Source organism: Erpetoichthys calabaricus, chromosome 5 (genome assembly GCF_900747795.2).
Source record: "Erpetoichthys calabaricus chromosome 5, fErpCal1.3, whole genome shotgun sequence".
NCBI classification, from domain to species: Eukaryota; Metazoa; Chordata; class Cladistia; order Polypteriformes; family Polypteridae; genus Erpetoichthys; species Erpetoichthys calabaricus.
The window spans coordinates 249,565,558-249,585,497 of NC_041398.2; the positions used below are offsets into that span (position 1 = coordinate 249,565,558).

A 19,940-nucleotide genomic window follows, 5' to 3' on the forward strand; every position below is an offset into this window, starting at 1 on the left:
CTGACACTTTACACTTTACCGGGCCAAGCTTCTTAATCACAAATCTGACATCCTCAGAGTGAACACTTGCACAACAACAAACGCTAATCATACCTCTTTGGGGAAGCTGGTCTCCGCGTCTCAGTACCTGATTGGATTTTTCGTGCCTTATGTTTTAGGTGTTACCTCATTTACCGAAATCCGATTGGATCGGCCGTGCGATATTTTATAGGTCCTGCCCTCTCTGTCTTGTGTGAAGCGTCAGGCGGCCTTTGAAGCATCTGCTAGAGGCCGGTGACTCTACCACTCATTCCGCCCTTCCCTGTACTTCCGCCTTGTCCGTAATATGCGTTTAATTTTCTGTCACAACAGTGGGCAATCAGCAGAGTCTCCCCAGGAACTGATGTAATGTGTGGCGTGCAGCTGGTAATCCAGGCTGTGGCATCTCTCCAGCAAGTACTGTTCATTTCCCCAGCAAGTATTTTGATCTTTGCTGGCATGCAGCTGATTATTGTATGTGTGGCGTCTCCCCAGCAACAGATTTTATGTGCGCGGCCACGAGTACCCAATCGGCACTCTCCCCAGCAATGATGTCCTTTATTAAAGAGTGTCCAGCGCATGTGCACTTCACCAGAAGACACACACACACGGACACATGGACGCACACAGGGATTTTATTAAAGAAGATCATTATCTGCATGGACAGGCGCACAGTCCAGTCCCATCCCACCCCCCAGAAATGACTATCTATCTGCCACAGCCGTCTCTTACGTGGGTGTCCCCTTGGCCTTATCCAGCCATTTGGGTCCTCAGAAATGAGGATCATGTAAGCCAGATCACCCTCGGGGAATCGCACCACGTGGCTGTAGTGCCATAACTGACGCTCCCTCACAATGCAGGTAGTGTGCCTCATTTGGGACTTTGTGAGCAACACAAAGTCAAACCAGCAGTACCCAAGGATTCTCCAAAAAGACACAGTAACGAAGGAGTCCAGTCTTCATCTCAGGTCCCTGGATAGCGTCTGTGTTTCTCAACTATATAGTAAAACAGGAAACATCCATCCATCCATTTTCCAACCTGCTGAATCCGAACACAGGGTCACGGGGGTCTGTTGGAGCCAATCCCAGCCAACACAGGGCACAAGGCAGGAGCCAATCCTGGGCAGGGTGCCAACCCATCGCAGGACACACACAAACACACCCACACACCAAGCACACACTAAGGCCAATTTAGAATCGCCAATCCACCTAACCTGCATGTCTTTAGACTGTGGGAGGAAACCGGAGCGCCCGGAGGAAACCCACGCAGACACGGGGAGAACATGTAAACTCCACGCAGGGAGGACCTGGGAAGTGAACCCAGGTCCCCAGTTCTCCGAACTGCAAGGCAGCAGCGCTACCCACTGCGCCACTGTGCCGCCCAAGACAGGAAACACTAGAACTCAAAAGACTTGGACCTTCGTCATTTTGCAGAGATATCAGGAGCACCACACACCCCTTTCCAGCGACCTCATGACCCCCCATGCTCTCCCAATCTGTCTACTGACTTCATAGGAAGAGTCAACAGAGACATGAATGTCACGGCTGAGGTCAGTAAACCTCTCAACGAGGTTGACACACTCTCCGTAGACAGAGACAATGCTGATGGCTGTGCCCATGAGGTCATTAAAGACCTGGATCTTGGTTTCTATGCACGACACTCACAAGCCCAGACACTCTGACTTCTCACTCAGTCTCTCAAGTGCCTCCATTGACTCTGTGAAGATCACAGCATCGTCAGCAAAGTCAAGACAAGTGAGTCTTTCTTCACCAACAGATGCCTCAAAGCCACTGGACACCATGACCCTGACCCTGCCCAACACCTAGTCTATGCAAGTACTGAACAGTGGGCAAGCAAGAACACACCCCTGAAGAACCCCAGAATCAACTAGGAAAAACGCAGAGGTTCTGCCTCCACTCTGCACAGCACTCACAGTACCAGTGTACAGGCCGGCCATGACATCCAGCAACTTTGAACAGATCCTGCAAGGTCTCAGGATGTCCAACAGGACAGCTCAATCAACTGAGTCAAATGCATTATGAAAAATCAACAAAGGCTGCCAAGAAACTAAACTGATATTCACATTTGCGCTCCATGAGAACCCTCAGTGCCAGGATGCGGTCAATGGTAGACTTCTTGGGTATAAAACCAGACTGTTCCAGTTGCTGGTAGGTGAGCAAGTGATCACTGATCCTATTGAGGATGACCCTAGCAAGGACCTTACCCAGCACCAGGAGCAGTGTTATCCCCCTGTAGTTGCCGCAATCCAGGCGATCACTCTCCCATTTACAGATAGGGATGACAAGTCCTGTTTTCCAGTCAGTTGGGATGACATCCGTCTCCCAAATGGAAGCAAAGATTGCTTGCAATGCCAGGAGGACAGCCTGACCACCAGCCTGGAGAAGTTCACCCCTGATACCACAGATCCCTGCAGCCTTCCCTACCCTCAGCTGGTTCACCACCTGTGCCATCTTAGTGAGCCTGGGGGGTTCACAGCTAATTGGAGGATCAGCCTCAAAAACCGTGGACTCGGAGATATCCAACGTCCTGACCGGATGATCAGCTTTAAACAGCTGCTCAAAGCAGCCAGCCCAGCGGGTCACAACTGCAGTGTCATCCGTAAGGACTGTTCCATCAGCTGCCCTGACTGTGACAAATAAATAAAATCTTGAATGTTAGTAACCGATTGCTGATTAGCACATTCCATTATATCTCTTGTATTTTTTACTAGCCAGAATACCTGGTATTGCCCAGGTTACTAATGCAAGTGTCCTGTCATCTCCACTACATCTCTATCAATGTGTCACCTTTCATGATTTGAGAATTTGTTCTTTTTGCGTCTGACTGGATTTCAATTTGCAGCAACTCCTTGCTGGGCTGGAACCATGAGTGCTGCTTCTTTTTTGTATTTCCTAAATGACTGGGTTTTCATAAATGCATGTGTAATCCTACATTAAATAAACTGGATGGCTTGTTGAGTAACGGAGTCATTGATACAGCGTGTAAGCTGGGCAGAACTACCAGTGTTTGTGGTGTTCCCTGTATTCATGATGAAACTTTTGAAACTCCATAAACTGTTTATGTTGAGTTAACTGTGATATACTTTCAGAATTTTATGAGCATCAGCAAATCCGTTTTGTAGTAATGTGTGGTTTTTGTTGTGTTGGCCTCCTATTATGGCTCCCCATTGAAATTCTTGAAACTCCATGAAGCCATATATTTTAAATTGCATGAACAATAAAGTAAATGAAAAAAATTATGAAAGTAGACATTTTTAAGTGACATGTGATTTTTATGTTGATACCCCACTACAAACCCCAGCCATTGTTTCCACTGAATCACTAACGTGGAGTGTAGCCTTCACTATAAGTAGGGCTAAACCTAAATCTATACTTTTTAAGATGTATCCGCAGTAATATGAATGGACCGTTTCATGACCTGCGATTCATTAAAAACCACCCTTACCACTATAAAATGCCATGTAGCCTGGACTTTTAAGTTGGTAAGCTTTGTTATATTCAGAAAAATTTCATTAAGAGCGACGTTTTGGAATTATGCAGAGTTATTGGGTTGCCTCCATTACAAACTCCTACCCAATTAAGTTTTGGAAATGCCATGTAAGTCCATATTTTAAGTTGCACCAATGGCAACCTATGTGCAATTTTTTTGTGAAAGGTTTTGACATTTTTGCATGATTGGCAAACAGACAAGATGTGATCTGAGGGTTGAAATGAGATCCTTAGTGTGGAAAACCGATAAATGGCACCAAACAATGCCGAAACTTCAAAAGACAGAGGGTATTATTATTTAATTTATATAGATAGTAATTGTCACACAAGATTAGTTTTGCAAAACAATCAATTTATTATTATTATTAATATAAACAAGATTTTGTGCTGTTTTTGTTCCAGTTTGCTGAGGGCCCATTTTTAAATGGCCTTTACTGGGATGTGTGGTATAATAACAAAACAATGTCTGAGAACCAAAGTTTCATCTACTATGAAAACCTGCTGCTTGGAGTGCCTCGGCTACGCCAACTGAAGGTCAACAATCAGTCGTGCTTAGTCATTGAAGATCTGAGGGATGAAATCCCAGATTGTTATGGTGTATATTCAGTTGCCAGTGAAGACACGTCTCCTTTCGGACTTGGAAAAGGAACTGCGTATGTATAAAGTATTTATTTGCAGTTGCTTTGGGATGTTGGGAGTGCCAGAAGTCAATAAGTCAGAGGTGGTTCTCAGATTTACTGTATTGATTCTTACTTAATTTTGCAGTGCAGATTAATGCCCTTGTCACAGGTTTTGTTGCACCTCTCCTGTGTGCCTCATTTAAGTATTGATCTTTGTCAAGTGTATTCTTCTCTTTTCGTTTTCTACATGCTTCTAAATGTAAGACACCAACTGAAGAATCCCCTTTTTAATTCCTGATTCTAAAATTGATTTTTTGCATTTTGATTTTGTTCTTCATGTATTATAATTACAGTTATTTCTTAGCAGTTAGCAGGAACGCTGTAGTAGAACTGTCATTTGCTGTTGTAATATAAAAACATAGAACTGTACCTTAAAGTTAAATCGTTCCTTTTAGTGGAAGATTTCCGAAGCACTAAGTGCTAAAAGGCAGGGCTTTCATTCCAGTGCAGCTTTTATTATTAAATGGGCGTCTTCCATTAGCTTTTCTTTTTATTTGTTGATTTACTTTCTTTAATATTTTACTTCCTTAAACAATAGTTCTTAGAATTCAGGCATTTTGTGCATTTGACAGAGGCTGCTCTTCCTTTTCCATTTGCCTTTTCTTCATCAGCTGCAGTGTATTTTGAAGCAAATGTGAAAGCAAATTTTAAAGCAGTTTCAGATATACAAGTACTTGATTCCTTCTGTGATATTTGTTACCTGACAGCTGGACGTACACTGCAGAAAAGAACCTGAATGGAAGTAGCTCATGGGGCCTGATGGCAAAGTACAGCGGAGGGGGATACTACCTTGATCTGTCACGCACTCGGGAGGAGTCTGCCGCACAGATACGCACTCTCAAGGAAAACCTGTGGTTGGATAGAGGAACTAGAGTGCTTTTCATTGATTTTTCAGTGTACAATGCCAATATCAACCTCTTCTGTGTTGTCAGGTACAGTATAGCAGAAATTAGATCAATACATTTTTTATATAAATATAGGATTTTAATTTTTTTTAAATTAAATTTCTAATGCATACACTTATATATAATGTTTATCATTATCTTTTTTCAGGCTGCTGGTGGAGTTCCCAGCCACAGGCGGGACTGTTACTTCGTGGCAATTTCAGACAGTTAAACTGATTCGCTACGTATCCAACTTTGATTACTTTCTAGCTGCCTGTGAAATCACCTTCTGTCTCTTTATCATTTACTATGTAGTGGAGGAGATCCTCGAAATTCATATTCACAGACTCTACTATTTCCGGAGCCTTTGGAACTGCCTTGATGTGGTCATCGTTGTGGTGAGTGAGCCTTGCAAACGTAATTTCCAAAAAAAATTGAACTACATAGCACCTCATTGCAGTGTTACTTTTAATGTGTTTGACAGTCTGGCCTATACTGTTTTCAAAGACTACAATAATAATTTTTAGACAAGGAATTGTAAATGTATACATCTAACACAATTAGAAGGCAGGCTCTATTTTAGGCACAGAGCTGGACAGTTTGACATCTGTGGCAGAGCGACGGGCGGTGAGCAGGCTCCTGTCAATCATATAGAATCCACTGAACAGTATCATCTCCAGACAGAGGAGCAGCTTCAGCGACAGACTGCTGTCACCGTCCTGCTCCACTGACAGAGTGAGGAGATCGTTTCTCCCCCACACTATGCGACTCTATCTATCTAGCTAGCTAGCAAGCAAGCAAGCGGCCTCCATTGCAGTTGTCAATGCTCTCAGCTATCTGTAAAAATGTCTTTTTAATACTGTCATATCCACTGACCTTCAAGGTTTTCCCAAATAACAGCATCAGTTCCTAGGAAACTTCCCATTTGTAGAGCTAAATCAGGTGAACCACACGTCACCATTCTTTGATATATTGTAGATATGCAATACAATAGGGCGTGTTTATGCTCCAGTATCTCACAATTTCTCAGACTGGAATATGTTTTCTTGCACAATATCTATCACTTCTTACAAGGCGGTGGTGTTCTTAACCTCCTTGATGTTGACTCAAGTGGGACTCGGACTCGGAATGCCATACCATCATGGTTAGACCCAAGTCAGGCTTGGGTGACGTGTGATAATACACTTTATAGTGTTAAGCCTGAATAACTCTCAGGACAGCGTTCTGCTGGCATCTGCTGGATGAAATAACATAATGCTGCGAAAAATCTTGAATATTTCTATGCCTTCTGCCATTTTATGGTACTGCAAAGATAACTCCTCAGTGTTCAGTGTGGGGGGGATTGAGGAGCCACAATGGTAAATGTAAAACCATAAATGGAGTTAATAATCAGACCCATTGCTTGAATCAAGTAGTAGTGATGATAATGTGAATTGGTCATCAGACATTGGCACGGATGGTAAAGCTGATGCCTACAGCACTGTACAACCAAACCACCATGATATGCACGGTGAATTTGGTTGCATGAATTTCACCGTGGTCTGATAGTGTTGAAGCAGATTAGGCAGCACGAGCACCCTAAGAAGGCACTTGGAGTCTCAGGACAGGCAGCAGAATCAGGCTTTATTACATGATGCATACACGGTCCCAGTTCAGATGTCTTGAGACCCGAGCATTCCGCGAGCTTCAAATTTATTACAATTCTTACCACAAAATATCCCCTCTTCACACAATTTCTCATCATCTGCTCTACAGAGTTTCTAATAATAATGATCTCGATCAGCACATTTTCTCATAACAATCAGCAGGTGTTGCAGACGTTCTCATAACTATATCCTGCCATCATAACCTTTCTGAAAACAATTTACCCTTCACTATCTGTTTCTTCATTAAAATCCCTTTGGCTGAAAAGGGAACTTCGCCACCTGGAGGTGAGCGTCGCTGTTAAAGATTGAGGGCCTTTGGTTAATTAGTTCTCATCATTACTTTGGACTCAGCAGAACCCACCTGTGGAAACTGGACTGCTTAATTAATAATTCAATTAATGTTTACTTGTTGCACTAGCATCTCTTAAGGCTGACATAATAGACAGCCGTGCCAGATAGGTGGCAGCACGCAGCTTCACTGGTAAGAGCTAAACTGCAGACAGCTTGGCATGATGCCTCTTGACTACTTTAAATAAGTACAGGTCCTTAACATTTAATTCTTACATAGTTTAAAACTGGTTTAATATACTCTTCTGTAACTTTATTATTTTTATTCATCAAGAGGCCCAAACATATAAACTTAAATGCACCTTTAACCTATATGTATACATGCTAATATGAAAGCTTGCCTATAGTGTTCCCATAATTAAGCCTTGACTGTTTAGAGAAACTTGTTTAATCCTTTATATCAGGCAGAAGAGCCAGCATCTGTGTTCCTAAAACAAAATCGAGCTGCTTGTTAGCTCACCTCCTTCAAAGAACACAGCGTCCTCGATTCACAGAAATTCAAAACAAAGCAAGTTAAAGAACAGGCAGGCCGCTCTTCTGTGCTAAAATCAATTTTCTTAATGAACTCCTTCATGGTCTTAAGACTAATTGTAACCCTTACTATTTTAACGTGCACCAGGGTATAATACCCAAGGAGGCTAAGCACGTGTACTTTTTCTCTTTTCTCTATACTCGTCTATATTATAAATTCACATATGACAGCATATAAACAAACTCTCTTTTTGTGCCTTAATTGGGATAAGATTTATGAAATGGATTAAAAGATGATTTTGGAAGTATGGAGATGTGGAGGGCATTGCTGATTCACATATGATTTTAAAAGTGTAATTGTTTGGAATTCGTACCTTTCTGCTAGTTTGCCTATTTATAAAGCATCAAAGATTTACTCATTAGGGACTACTCACATATTTTTAATACTGATTGGCCCTTTTTCAACATTTTTCACTATCAGAACTCCTCAGACTAACTGCTGGTCATGCTCAGTGGCTCTAAACTATACTTATGGGCTTCTGGCCAGTGACTTCTTCAGCATTGTCATTTTTCCTGTTACTTTCTCTTTATTCTAGAGTAGGTCAGATGTGCTGTACATATTAGATTTTACAAAAAAGCCCATTTATTATAGAAGTTGTTTATATAAAATAATATAGCATTTTTTACTTGTAATCTTGTTGAATTGTAAATGTAATTTATTTGCTCCATCAGCTCTCCATAGTTGCTGCTATTATTAACATCTATCGGACTGCGACAGTGAATGCTGTACTGAAGAATTTGCTGGAAAACCAAGTGTCCTTTCCAGACTTTGAGCCATTGGCCTCATGTCAGATTCAGTTGAACAACATGGTGGCAGTGATTGTTTTCTTCGCCTGGATTAAGGTACTCCTTTGCTTCAAGTTAAGCCTTATTTCTGTGTGGTGGTGGTGTGTCCAAGTTTTTTCTTTTGGAACATATAACATTACGGAATATTTTTTCATAACTGCGGTGTTCTACTGTATGCCCCAGACAGTTGCTTTACCAAGAGAAGCTGCTTTACCTAATGTCATAAAAAACCCAAAGTGTTCCCTGTCATTTGTACAGTGTAGTGCTTATTGCACTCTTGCCACATGTGTATTACCAGACACCCGAGTCTCTCAGCAGCTGCAGCCTTTACACTTACAAGTGTTGTGAATTAAATGTTCGAAAGCCACCCTGCAAAAAGTTCTGTCTTAGAATTGTGACTTGTAATTAGGACCAGCATTTTATTTTCTTTTATGCCATGTGTATTATATGTGAAGATTTTATGTACGTATTTTATTCGTTTAAAAATTCATTTTACTTTTCTATGGCTGCTTAAGAAATACGCCTAATGAACAGGTAATACAGTTTAATTGTAAAAATACCACTTTAATTTAAAACACAAGGCTTCTACATGGCTGGTTAAGTAGGAGCTTAGTGTAAAAAAAAAATGAAAAAATGAAGATGAAGAAAACAAGAAGTATCAGATTCGGCAAGTTCTAGTAACATGAAATCGGTGATTGGTGTCAGCCCTAAAAAATCCTGAATGTGCTTCTGACTAAAGCTTACTTGAGAGCAAATGGACACGTCTAGTGCGAGTGGTTTGTGTGGATCGTGTTCAAAAAAGGAAGTCAGCAAAAACAAAGTTGACGTCAGTCGGGCTTTGATGGTTGAGCAAAGTGATGAGAACACCAGCAGGCTTCTGCGGGCAAATGATTTTAAGGCAGTTGTCTGTACTAATCAGCCAGAAAAAAAACATTTAAATGGTCTTGACGACTTAATACTGATTTTCTTTACTCCCCCCATTCATTTACAGCTTTTTAAATTCATCAACTTCAACAAGACAATGAGCCAACTCTCATCCACCATGTCTCGCTGTGCCAAGGATATCTTTGGTTTTGCCATCATGTTTTTTATCATATTCCTGGCTTATGCACAGCTTGCTTACCTCGTGTTTGGCACTCAGGTTGATGACTTCCGAACTTTTCACAGCTGCATGTAAGTCTAAAATTAGTAAATATGCAAAGCTAAATACTCCATCGTGCAGATTAGTTTCTGTTTGATAGTAATTATTTATAATATGAATTGCTTTTTGTTTTATCTTTTTAACTTGTGAATCTTAATCTTAATGTAGCAAGGCTGACCAGCACAACATTTATCAGATGCATTTTATTAACTAAAATTTGTGCACAATTTATTGCTTAGGGCATTGGTCTTCTGCAAAAAGCAGGTCTTCTTCTGGCTCACTTTGCATCACAGTCTCATTTTGCTACTGGTTAAGAAAAACAAAATCAAGAAAAATGCTATTAAATATTTAAAAGCAAGTCATTTAAAATGAGGGTGAAAAACTGTACAAATGATAGCAGTAACAGGCTACTATTTAGGAAAGTGACTGAAACAAAAATCCACAGCCCTGCAAGCAACACTCTCTGTGATTATTTTGTACTCACGAGGAGGTACAAATGACCTTGTACTTGCTATTTACGACGTGTACGACAAGCAGTACCAAGCACTGCATGGCACCAACATTTGAATGAACAGCAAGACCCTTCGTGGTATTAACCCTTTCGGCCCTGAATTTTCTGTTTTCATGAGAAAAATATTTTGTGAGATATTCTACCTTTTGGGTGTCTAGGAAGCTCAAAAATGAAAAAACAAACAAACAAATGATCACTATTATTATACATTAGCTGCCAAATACTTCCAGTACTACTTGTTTCACCTCTCATGTTTCACAGACTGTATGCCAGTCTCTGTAGTCTGCGGTAATAGTAGCATGTCTGGTTCCAATGACTGCAAACATACCTGTGCTTTACAAAAAAAATGGCTGCATAAACATGTACTAGTAATAGGATGTCAGGGCCAAAAGGGTTAAGTGCTACGAACCACCCACACACTTTGACTGCACTACCAAAAAGGTGATGGCTGGGTTCACTGGTAAGGGGCACCTCAAAACTGCAGCACGGGAGGAGTGAGTGGCATGATAACAGCTACTGTGCAGCACCCTGAAAAAAGGTGCGTGGCTTTTCACCCGCATAGCTTAGAGGGAACATAACCTGCAAGACCTCTGAGAGCCTGACATCAGTGTTATCGAGGGTGGTGTTTGTTTGTAGTTGGATGAACGTACTCAGATGGGTACCATAATTAAAGTAATCTGCTGAACCCCTCCCTCCAATGGAAGTTTTACTCTGGGATACCCAGATCCTGCCCCTGAAAGACCATAACGGTGTCTCTTTTGAGTGACAACCAACATTTGAACCATACATAAGGCTGACCAATTAGGCCTCAGAAAATGAATGATTTGGCCACTGTGAAACTAGGGAATGCATCCGGACGGGTTTATCCATTCCCGGGAATTTGAGAATCCCGCATGTCATTCACGGGAATCCTGGGCTCCCGGGGATGACGCAGTGTACGGGCATCTCACATGTGAAAGGTTTTAGAACGACCGACACTTATTTTTAATAAAACTACTGCAATATGTTGACACCAATAAAAGACTAACCTTATCTACAAGCAGTTCATGCTGTCATATAAGTACATGTATCTAGTTAGTTACGGTAATAAGAGCGTAGAAAGCACAACGTGTCCAGCGTGTGGTTGTCCAGGCGAGAGCGCACCTTCATACAGAGTACACCAGCTGCTGAGAAAGCACGCTCTACCTCCATTGAAGTAGGCAGCAGTCATCACATACTGATAGACTTGTTCTAAACAACGCCCGCGCTTACCGTTGCTCTGAAACACCGCCATTTCAGCTTTTACTGATGCATCCAGTTTCTTGTCATCATTTTGTGATGGCAAGTTTCTTGGCACAGATAATGTGGATGCAACAGACTGACGCATTGCAATTTCAAGTTGCTGTTCAAAGCTGTTGTCTGATGAAGTGCAAGCTGCAGCAATGGTGCCACCTTAATTATTTTCAACTATAACTCTATTATTTCTTGATTGATTTTTACACGCTATATATGCGAGCTTGGCCGTTCCCATTCATCCGGGAATTCCAGCAGTTTCATTCCCGGGAATCCCGGGCTCCCGATGGATTCCCTATGTGAAACTCACTTAAGTGTTTATATGTCAGAACATCTTGGAGTGTTTTAATGGTGGTACCAAATTCAAGACGATTCAACAACTCAGTACATTTTGGATTGAGTCTCTTCGTTTTGTTGTCGCAGTATAAATTAGAAAGAAAACAAAATTATACATTGTTTTGCCTTAGTAGAGTAATATATTCCTCTACTTTCCCCTTTTGTATTATTAATATTTAGCCTTTGTCAGGATTCCTCAGATCTCCCAGACTTACCACTGTTTATAAGGTATTGTACTTTATAATTTCTCCCCACCTTCCCTTTTACATTTATAACTTCTGGCAATTAGGTGCAGTAAAAGACAAGCAGGAGTTTAAGTTACACTTTAAATAATGTATTATTGATAATATTCCTAATAATAACAATAAGCAAAGTACATTTGAATATTGGCAACCGTACAACCTGATGGTGGTGTGTAGTTTCAGGCGGCACACAGTTAGTTACTTAAAATGTCTCTAGTTAAGTCCTCATTTGTGGTCAGCTTCCTTCAGAGCAGGCCGCATGCCTGTCTCAGTATGGCTGCCGAGCTGTGCTCTTCATTGTGTTGTCCTTTTCAGTCCCTGGTGTGTGAGATGCTCCTTCATCAGTTGGTGAGAGAGAGAGGTAAAGCAAGCAAATTTATAGATTTTCTGTCCAACCCCCAGAGCCAATAGGGCATCATGGTACTTAAAGGCTTCTGATACAAGCCAGTTCCAAACAGCCATACATCAGACCAATGGGGGGGATGGAACAACTTCACACCTGCCCCCAAAAGTATTTAAGGTGAAGCTTGCTTGCTGGGCAGTCTAGCTTTCCTGTGGGGGTTGATTGAGAGACTCCAGCAGAGAAATATTTGCCAAACTGGTTTGAGGCACGACCCCCCAACCCTGTCATAAAATTACAGAGAGACTTGGTCCTTAAAGGTGGTAGGAGTACTTAACCATACAAATAGAGACATACAAGATACTTATCAACTTATATGCAAAATTTCACACCACAACATACATTTTTTCCTGCCATTTTTCACCTGCTAAAGGGCTCGGCCGGAGAGGACAAGACGTTAGGGAGTTCCTCATGTTCTGATTTGAGTTCTCTAGCTGCTACTGTCATCGGCCTGTATGGTCTTTTTTTTCTTTTCTGCAGTGGTTGTTTCTTTTCAAAGTCCAGCTGGGAAATGGCCCTTGGTTTGTACTGGGGATTCTCGTTTTTTTGTTGCAGGTGTATTGCTACATTTACATGTGCATTGTTTTATTTGTTTTTTGTTTTCCTATTTCAGATTCACTCAATTCCGCATCATTCTTGGAGATTTCAATTTTACTGAAATTGAGGAAGCTAACAGGATATTGGGGCCAATATATTTCACAACTTTTGTGTTTTTCATCTTCTTCATCCTCCTTGTAAGATTTTTTTATGTTTTGGAATGCTCATCCCACTCTAACTACATTCATTTAACACAGTTGGTCTTGTCTAATGCTTCATTTTTATAGGGTGGTCCAGATCTAATTATGCAACTTTTAATGCAATGCAGGAAAACAATGCAAGACAAAAGAATTGTTCGAAATACCTTGTAATAAACGAATGCAGGGCAGGTGCTGCCATCTATCGGCAACAAAAATAATTTTTTGTGAATTCTGTATGTAATAAACTTAAGTTATAGCATAATGAAATTAGATCTGGACCACCCTGTATTTTAACACACAAAATATTTTTACCATTTCCAAATGTAACACTTATTTAACCCTTGCTGCTTTTGTTGGTCCTTCAAATTTGAAACTGTACTTTCTAGTTCTGGAAAACACGTCATCTTGATTCCTACTGTACCTTTCATACTAAAGTGTTAAATAGCTGACTTGACTGAGTAGACCAGTCCATACTCAAAGACAGGAGCACTGCTTGTACATTTCAGAATTCACTTCCAGTGCCTGGGGTTCGTAACATGTTTAGCTCAAGTTCTAGACCTTCATTCACTTTGTGAATAACGGACCCTAACTTAATAGACTAGCTTTTAAATATTATGCTGAACAAAATGGTGGTCATCATAAGAATTTAAACTGCTTCCAGAAAGAGTAGAACGTCATTGTTCAGTTTGTCATATTTTCCTCTAAACCTTTTCAGTGTCTTTGATCACAAGTGCAGTTTTATTTTAACAGACGAGAAAATTTGATCAATTTAACATTGAAAGAAGAATAATTAGAGTTAAACAGGTGAAGAAATACTGCTGAAAAATTGGTTATGCAAGATAAGAGAGAGAACCTGATTAGAGAGCTGTAAAATGTGAGGAAAAAGCAGAGACATTAGAAAAAGGATGAGTGCCGTCACCTAATTATGTCAAGGGTAATTTTATCATTTTTTTGGGCAATAATCCGTTTTTTTTCCTTGCAGAATATGTTTCTGGCCATTATCAATGACACTTACGCTGACGTTAAGGCTGATTTGGCCCATCAAAAACCAGAAATGGAGCTTGATGACTTCATTAAGAAGGTACAGTTAATATAATGTACCGTACATGCTGACCACCCATTAATCAGTGTTTTAGGAACAGGACATGAATCTGTGGGTGTGCGTGGGTATGCGTGTGTGTGTGTGTGTGGTGGTCCAACACACTTACTGAGTTTTAACTTTGTATTTGTTTAAAGAGTTGTAACAAGGTCTTGGTTAAACTGAGACTGAAGAAAACCACGGTTGACGACATTTCTGATAGTCTTCGGCAGACTGGAGGGAAGCTGAACTTTGACGAGCTGCGTCAGGATCTAAAGGGGTATTTGGGTCATTTTTGTAAAAAGATTTTTACAAAACATTCTTCTCATTTGTCTTGATTTTTCACTAAATTGTTTAGAAGCAACCTGTGCAATTCAACAATAGCTGTTGTGTCGTTCTCTTTCTTACGTAACCTTACAGTCGTCGTAATGTTTGTCTAGCTATCTGTCTACTTAAAACAACTTGGTGCCCAAAGGACTGATTTTTGTTGAAATGTGGCAAAATTATTTGTAGTGAAATCTGTCAGGAAATTTCAGTTTTCGATGAGATATTTCAAATACAACACACTGTACAAAGTTTTTAAATTTGAAAAACTCCCATTGAAAAGCACTTCATTTTCAACTGTTACTGTAAAATTTTATTTTAATAAAAATATACATTTTATGTACCCTGCTAACAAATGTAATTACATTCTGTTATCAGTGTTATATGTGACTCAGACTCACTGTTACAAAAATATTTAATAAACAAAATGTAACAAGTAATTCTTTAATGAAGTCACTAGAAAATGTAAAAATACTCCTACTTTCAAAAATGGGTATAATTTCAATAGCACCTCACTGATATGCCATGTGGTTACCTTTTTACCTGTTCTTTTGTCATCTCTGATATAATCTTTATATCATTCGTTAATGATGTGTGATTTTTATGCAGAAAGGGACATACAGATGCTGAGATTGAAGCCATTTTTGCAAAATATGACCAAGATGGAGACCAACCGCTCACAGAACATGAACATCAGCAAATGAGGGACGACCTTGAGAAAGAGCGGGTACTGACCTCTAAGGAGCTGTTCTTCTTAATTTTGTACTTTGTTCCTGGTAAAAAGCTATGCTAACCTAACCATTGTTAAATCATATTTCAGTTTTTTTTTTGGACTTCACATAATTTGCATTATAATTTACCTTGTCTTTGATTTCATTTTAATAATAATAATAATAATAATACATTTTATTTATATAGCGCCTTTCCCATGCTCAAGGCACTTACAGAATATAATAAAGAATGGCAGAATATACAGTATATAGCATTGTACAAACCAGATAAATAAATAAAGAAGATTAAGACAGTAAATTCTGAAAAAAACAGACAACATAATTGATGGTCTCGCACACACACACAGGTCACATGATTATCTTGACAGAGAAGTAAACTGAGAGAAGGGTAATGAAGTCAAGTAGAGCTAAAAGACAAACTGAACAGATGAGTTTTGAGTTGTTTTTTAAAAGAATTCATGGAGTCAGCTGACCTGATTAATTTTGGTAGGTCATTCCAGAGTCTGGGCGCTATACAGCTGAAGGCCCTGCTGTCACCCATGGAGTGTAGATTAGTGAGGGGCACAACAAGATTACCAGAATCAGAGGACCTTAGTGGGCGGGCAGGCACATAGTGATGGAGAAGGTCACTGATGGAGTTTGGCGCAAGGTTGTTTAAGGCTTTGTAGGTTATTAATAGGATTTTATATTCGATTCTGTAGGACACAGGGAGCCAGTGGAGACGGAGCAGGATGGTGTGATGTGGTCGCTGCTGCTGGTTCGAGTCAGGACTCTTGCAGCTGAGTTTTGAATAAGCTGGAGCTGTGATATAAGATTAGAAGGGGCACCTGCCAGTAGGGAATTACAATAATCGATGCGGGATGTGATAAAAGCAGGGACAAGTTTCTCAGTGTTAGAGAAGGAGAAGAAGGAGCGAACACGGGATATGTTAGAGGTGAAAGTAAGAAAGTTTCTTAATGTGATTTATGTGGGTGGAATAAGTGAGGGAGGAATCAAAAATGACACCAAGATTTTTTACAGTAGAGGCAGGTCTGATGAGATCACTGCCAAGATGGACTGGGAAGGAGCTCATTTTATTATTTTCTACACTCAACACCTCATTCTGCTATTTCACCATCCCGGTTTTTGTGCAAAACATTCCACCAGACGATTCCAGGAACTTTTTAATCCTTGCAAGATTTTTGTTTTCTGATTTATGAAAGTTTTTATTTACATTCTCTCTCTTAGGCTGCTTTATGACAAACGGCTCATTGCAATATTTTCTTAACTGATTGCTTATGTGTACTTGAGCCCTCATTCATCATTTCTTTAATGCAGGATGACTTGGATATGGATAGGAGCTCCCTAGCTCGGCCAGTTAGTGGACGTAGCTTTCCTCGCAGTCTAGAAGACTCCGAAGAAGATGATGATGAAGACAGTGGACACAGCTCCAGACGACGTGGAAGCAGCTCCAGTGGTGTATCTTATGAGGAGTTCCAGGTGTACGTTTTGTAACATTAACACAGTGTTACTTTATAGTTAAAGGATTCAAGAACACTGGTGTGCCAGAGAAAGGTTTGAATGGACTTCTGTTTTGTTTTGGTGTAAAAAGCAGTTAGCCTACCCAAATGGTCAGTCCATGTGTAGCACATTATAAAGTGAGGCATATTTCAAATACGTCTACAACAAATATTTAACAATTCAAACAGAACTATATGCAGAAGTAAATAATAAAGTCAAAACAAGATGTCAGTGTCTTTTTAGTGACAGATTTATGCAAAACAATGGAAATTGAGCCACTAATTAAGAATAAGGCTCACTTATAGAGAAGTGTAGAAAAAGAGATTATCTATCTATCTATCTATCTATCTATCTATCTATCTATCTATCTATCTATCTATCTATCTATCTATCTATCTATCTATCTATCTATCTATCTCTATCTATCATATAGTGCCCTTCACATCTATCTATCTAACTATCTATCATATAGTGCCTTTCATCTATCTATCTATCTATCTATCTATCTATCTATCTATCTATCTATCTATCTATCTATCTATCTATCTATCTTTTATATAGTGCCTTTCATCTATCTATCTATCTATCTATCTATCTATCTATCTATCTATCTATCTATCTATCTATCTATCATATAGTGCCTTTCATCTATCTATCTATATCATATAGTGCCTTTCACATCTATCTATCTATCTATCTATCTATCTATCTATCTATCTATCTATCTATCTATCTATCTATCTATCTATCTATCTATCTATCTATCTATCAGTTATATAGTGCCTTTCATCTATCTATCTATCTATCAGTTATATAGTGCCTTTCATCTATCTATTTATCTATCAGTTATATAGTGCCTTTCATCTATCTATCTACCTACCTACCTAATTTTTGTGTATTTGCATATGTTTAAGTATTTAAAATGTTTTCCTCTTGTTTCCTCATAATTAGCCTTGTTAGGCGTGTTGATCGGATGGAACATTCCATTGGCAGCATCGTGTCCAAGATTGATGCCGTCATTGTAAAGCTGGAAGCAATGGAGCGAGCAAAACTCAAAAGGAGGGATGTTCTCACAAGACTTCTAGATGGAGTCATGGAGGTGACAACCGAAAGCATTTTACTTTTTTCCTAGCTTTGCCCTCCTTTATAACTAATACACATTCCTTGCAACAGTTTTGCTTTACGTTTTGGAGTTCACCAGTTTAGTAGTTTGAAAGATGTTTTATTTTCATTCAGGGTTTTGTATCTTGCATATACAATAAAGTATTAACATGTGTGTAGAGCAGAGAATCCAAATGAATAAAACAAAATTTAGCTTCCTCTTGAGGATTTACTATGCATCTGGATTAGAAACCTGTCAAAATTGTCACAGTCCAGTCACTTTACCTTCCATGGACACGACAAAAAGAGCACTCGGCCAAAGTGACGTCAACAACAGTATTTTTTTCTAGAGCACATTTTCATACAAAGAGTGGAGCTCAGTGCTTTACAAGATGTCAAAGTAGTTACATGCAAAGAAAAACAAATTAAAATTAGTTAAGAATAATAATGCATAAATAATATGTAAAAGTAAATAATGCACCCTTACATAAGACAGATATATAATTAAGACAAATAGAGTCCTTAAATATCAAATTGAGTTTTTAAGTCCTAAATAATGGTCCAATGAATACAGTTGTTGGCCAGGGTGGATAGCAGGAAAAACAATAAATAAATAAATAAAACAGTTAAGGTTGGATAAAAATAGCAAAATCTATAGGGGTTCCAGGTCAAAAGAACACCCACCGAGCATCCTGCCTAACATAGATGTTCTTAAGCAGCTTTATTTATTTATTTATTATTCTTAGAGGTTTTGACGCAGTGGTCTTTATGACTGGTTGGGGTATCCACTTTCATTCAAGCATTTATCACCATTCATGGTTTTAACTATTTTCAGATCATCTCACCAAGTCCTCCAGTAACTCTTTTTATTCTACCAGGGACTGGGCCTTTAAACATTTGCCTGTAATGTAAGAAATAGTAAATTGATTGTAACCATTCTAGACCAGTGGTTCCCAGCTTTTTCTTCTTTGATTTATGTTTGCACCCCTTATAAAAGTACTATCACATTTGAAGATGTAGTCAGATTTCTAACTTGAACCACACGCAGTACTGTGTGCATAAAATCTAAAATATAAATTAAGCAATTTAACTTTATAAATCTCAGTCATCTTGTAAATGTATCCCCTGCGAAGTTTAGACACTTGATTGACAATCCAGAGGTTGGTGTATCCTATGAAGCATCAAGTGAGTTTTGGGGATTGGAGACCCCCAAGAGGCAATGGGTGCCGGTTGTGCAGTGACACACAGTTGACAAGCCTTGTCTGCCAGTAACATCTGCACTGCAGTTTAAAAGCGGATGCACCACACAGTTAAAATTGCCGTGCTACTGCCGGGACCACCAGCATAAGAAATGGGCTTGAGTGTCATCAGCGGATGTTGCATTCGATTCAGTCCCACTCGTCTCCGACCCACTCGGCAAAAATGTCAATTAAACCTGGAAATCGATGGCATTTCATGACGAGGGCTTGCAGAGAAATCAATGCCAGACCTTGTCCTTCCGTACAAATCATTGCAAGATCCAAATTCCATTCTTAAGAAAAGTTCTTTGCCTTTACGAATTCCGCGTCTGCAGCAAGGACCCTACAAGAACACTCGTTTTTGTGGTTCATTCACAAGACACAATTGGCCTGTGCAGTGCTCGACTGTTTTCATATCCTGTAACAGGAGTGCTGACTAATAAACGACCTACAAATGACAGCACACTTCACGACACCGATTGCACCACCACAGTAAAATCGGACAATTTTGGCGAATCATAACACAGAATTCCTCTTTGTCACGCCCTCTGAATTGCCATCTCGCTCTCGAGGCTGGGATCCCCTGTTCTAGATGTTCCTGCTACTACAGGCTGTTCTGTATTTGCCTGATGACTTACAAGATCTGGAAAGTATCTGCTTCTAGTTGGAGCTGAGGTGGTTTAAGTGAATTGCTCAGGTTCATACAGTTAAATAAAGTGACTGTGAGATTACGTTTTTCACATTTTAGTGCTGTTCACAGTCCACCCCACTTAGTTTTTTTGTTTAAATCTTCATATTTTCAGACAGTTTGTTCATAATAAGCACGGCCATTTTTTTTTTAGTCTGACATAAAATGTATGTGTACGATTTTATTATTTACTAATCTGATTTATTTATCTGCCCTTCTCTAGCTCTGTCTTTTCAAAG

The 19,940-nt window shown here is 39.6% G+C and overlaps 1 protein-coding gene across 2 annotated transcripts in view; it reads left to right on the forward strand.

The window, feature by feature from the left end:
• The window catches only part of pkd2 (polycystic kidney disease 2), a 913,849-nt gene that overhangs the window by 26,447 nt on the left and 867,462 nt on the right, over positions 1 to 19,940 (forward strand). For both annotated transcript variants that reach the window (XM_051928127.1, XM_028802756.2), the window contains exons 4-14: positions 3,930 to 4,180; positions 4,915 to 5,139; positions 5,261 to 5,489; positions 8,289 to 8,459; positions 9,394 to 9,575; positions 12,918 to 13,038; positions 14,024 to 14,122; positions 14,278 to 14,399; positions 15,053 to 15,170; positions 16,492 to 16,655; positions 17,626 to 17,773. In XM_051928127.1, coding sequence (XP_051784087.1) covers positions 3,930 to 4,180; positions 4,915 to 5,139; positions 5,261 to 5,489; positions 8,289 to 8,459; positions 9,394 to 9,575; positions 12,918 to 13,038; positions 14,024 to 14,122; positions 14,278 to 14,399; positions 15,053 to 15,170; positions 16,492 to 16,655; positions 17,626 to 17,773 — 1,830 coding nt within the window. The remainder of the gene's footprint in view (positions 1 to 3,929; positions 4,181 to 4,914; positions 5,140 to 5,260; positions 5,490 to 8,288; positions 8,460 to 9,393; positions 9,576 to 12,917; positions 13,039 to 14,023; positions 14,123 to 14,277; positions 14,400 to 15,052; positions 15,171 to 16,491; positions 16,656 to 17,625; positions 17,774 to 19,940) is intronic.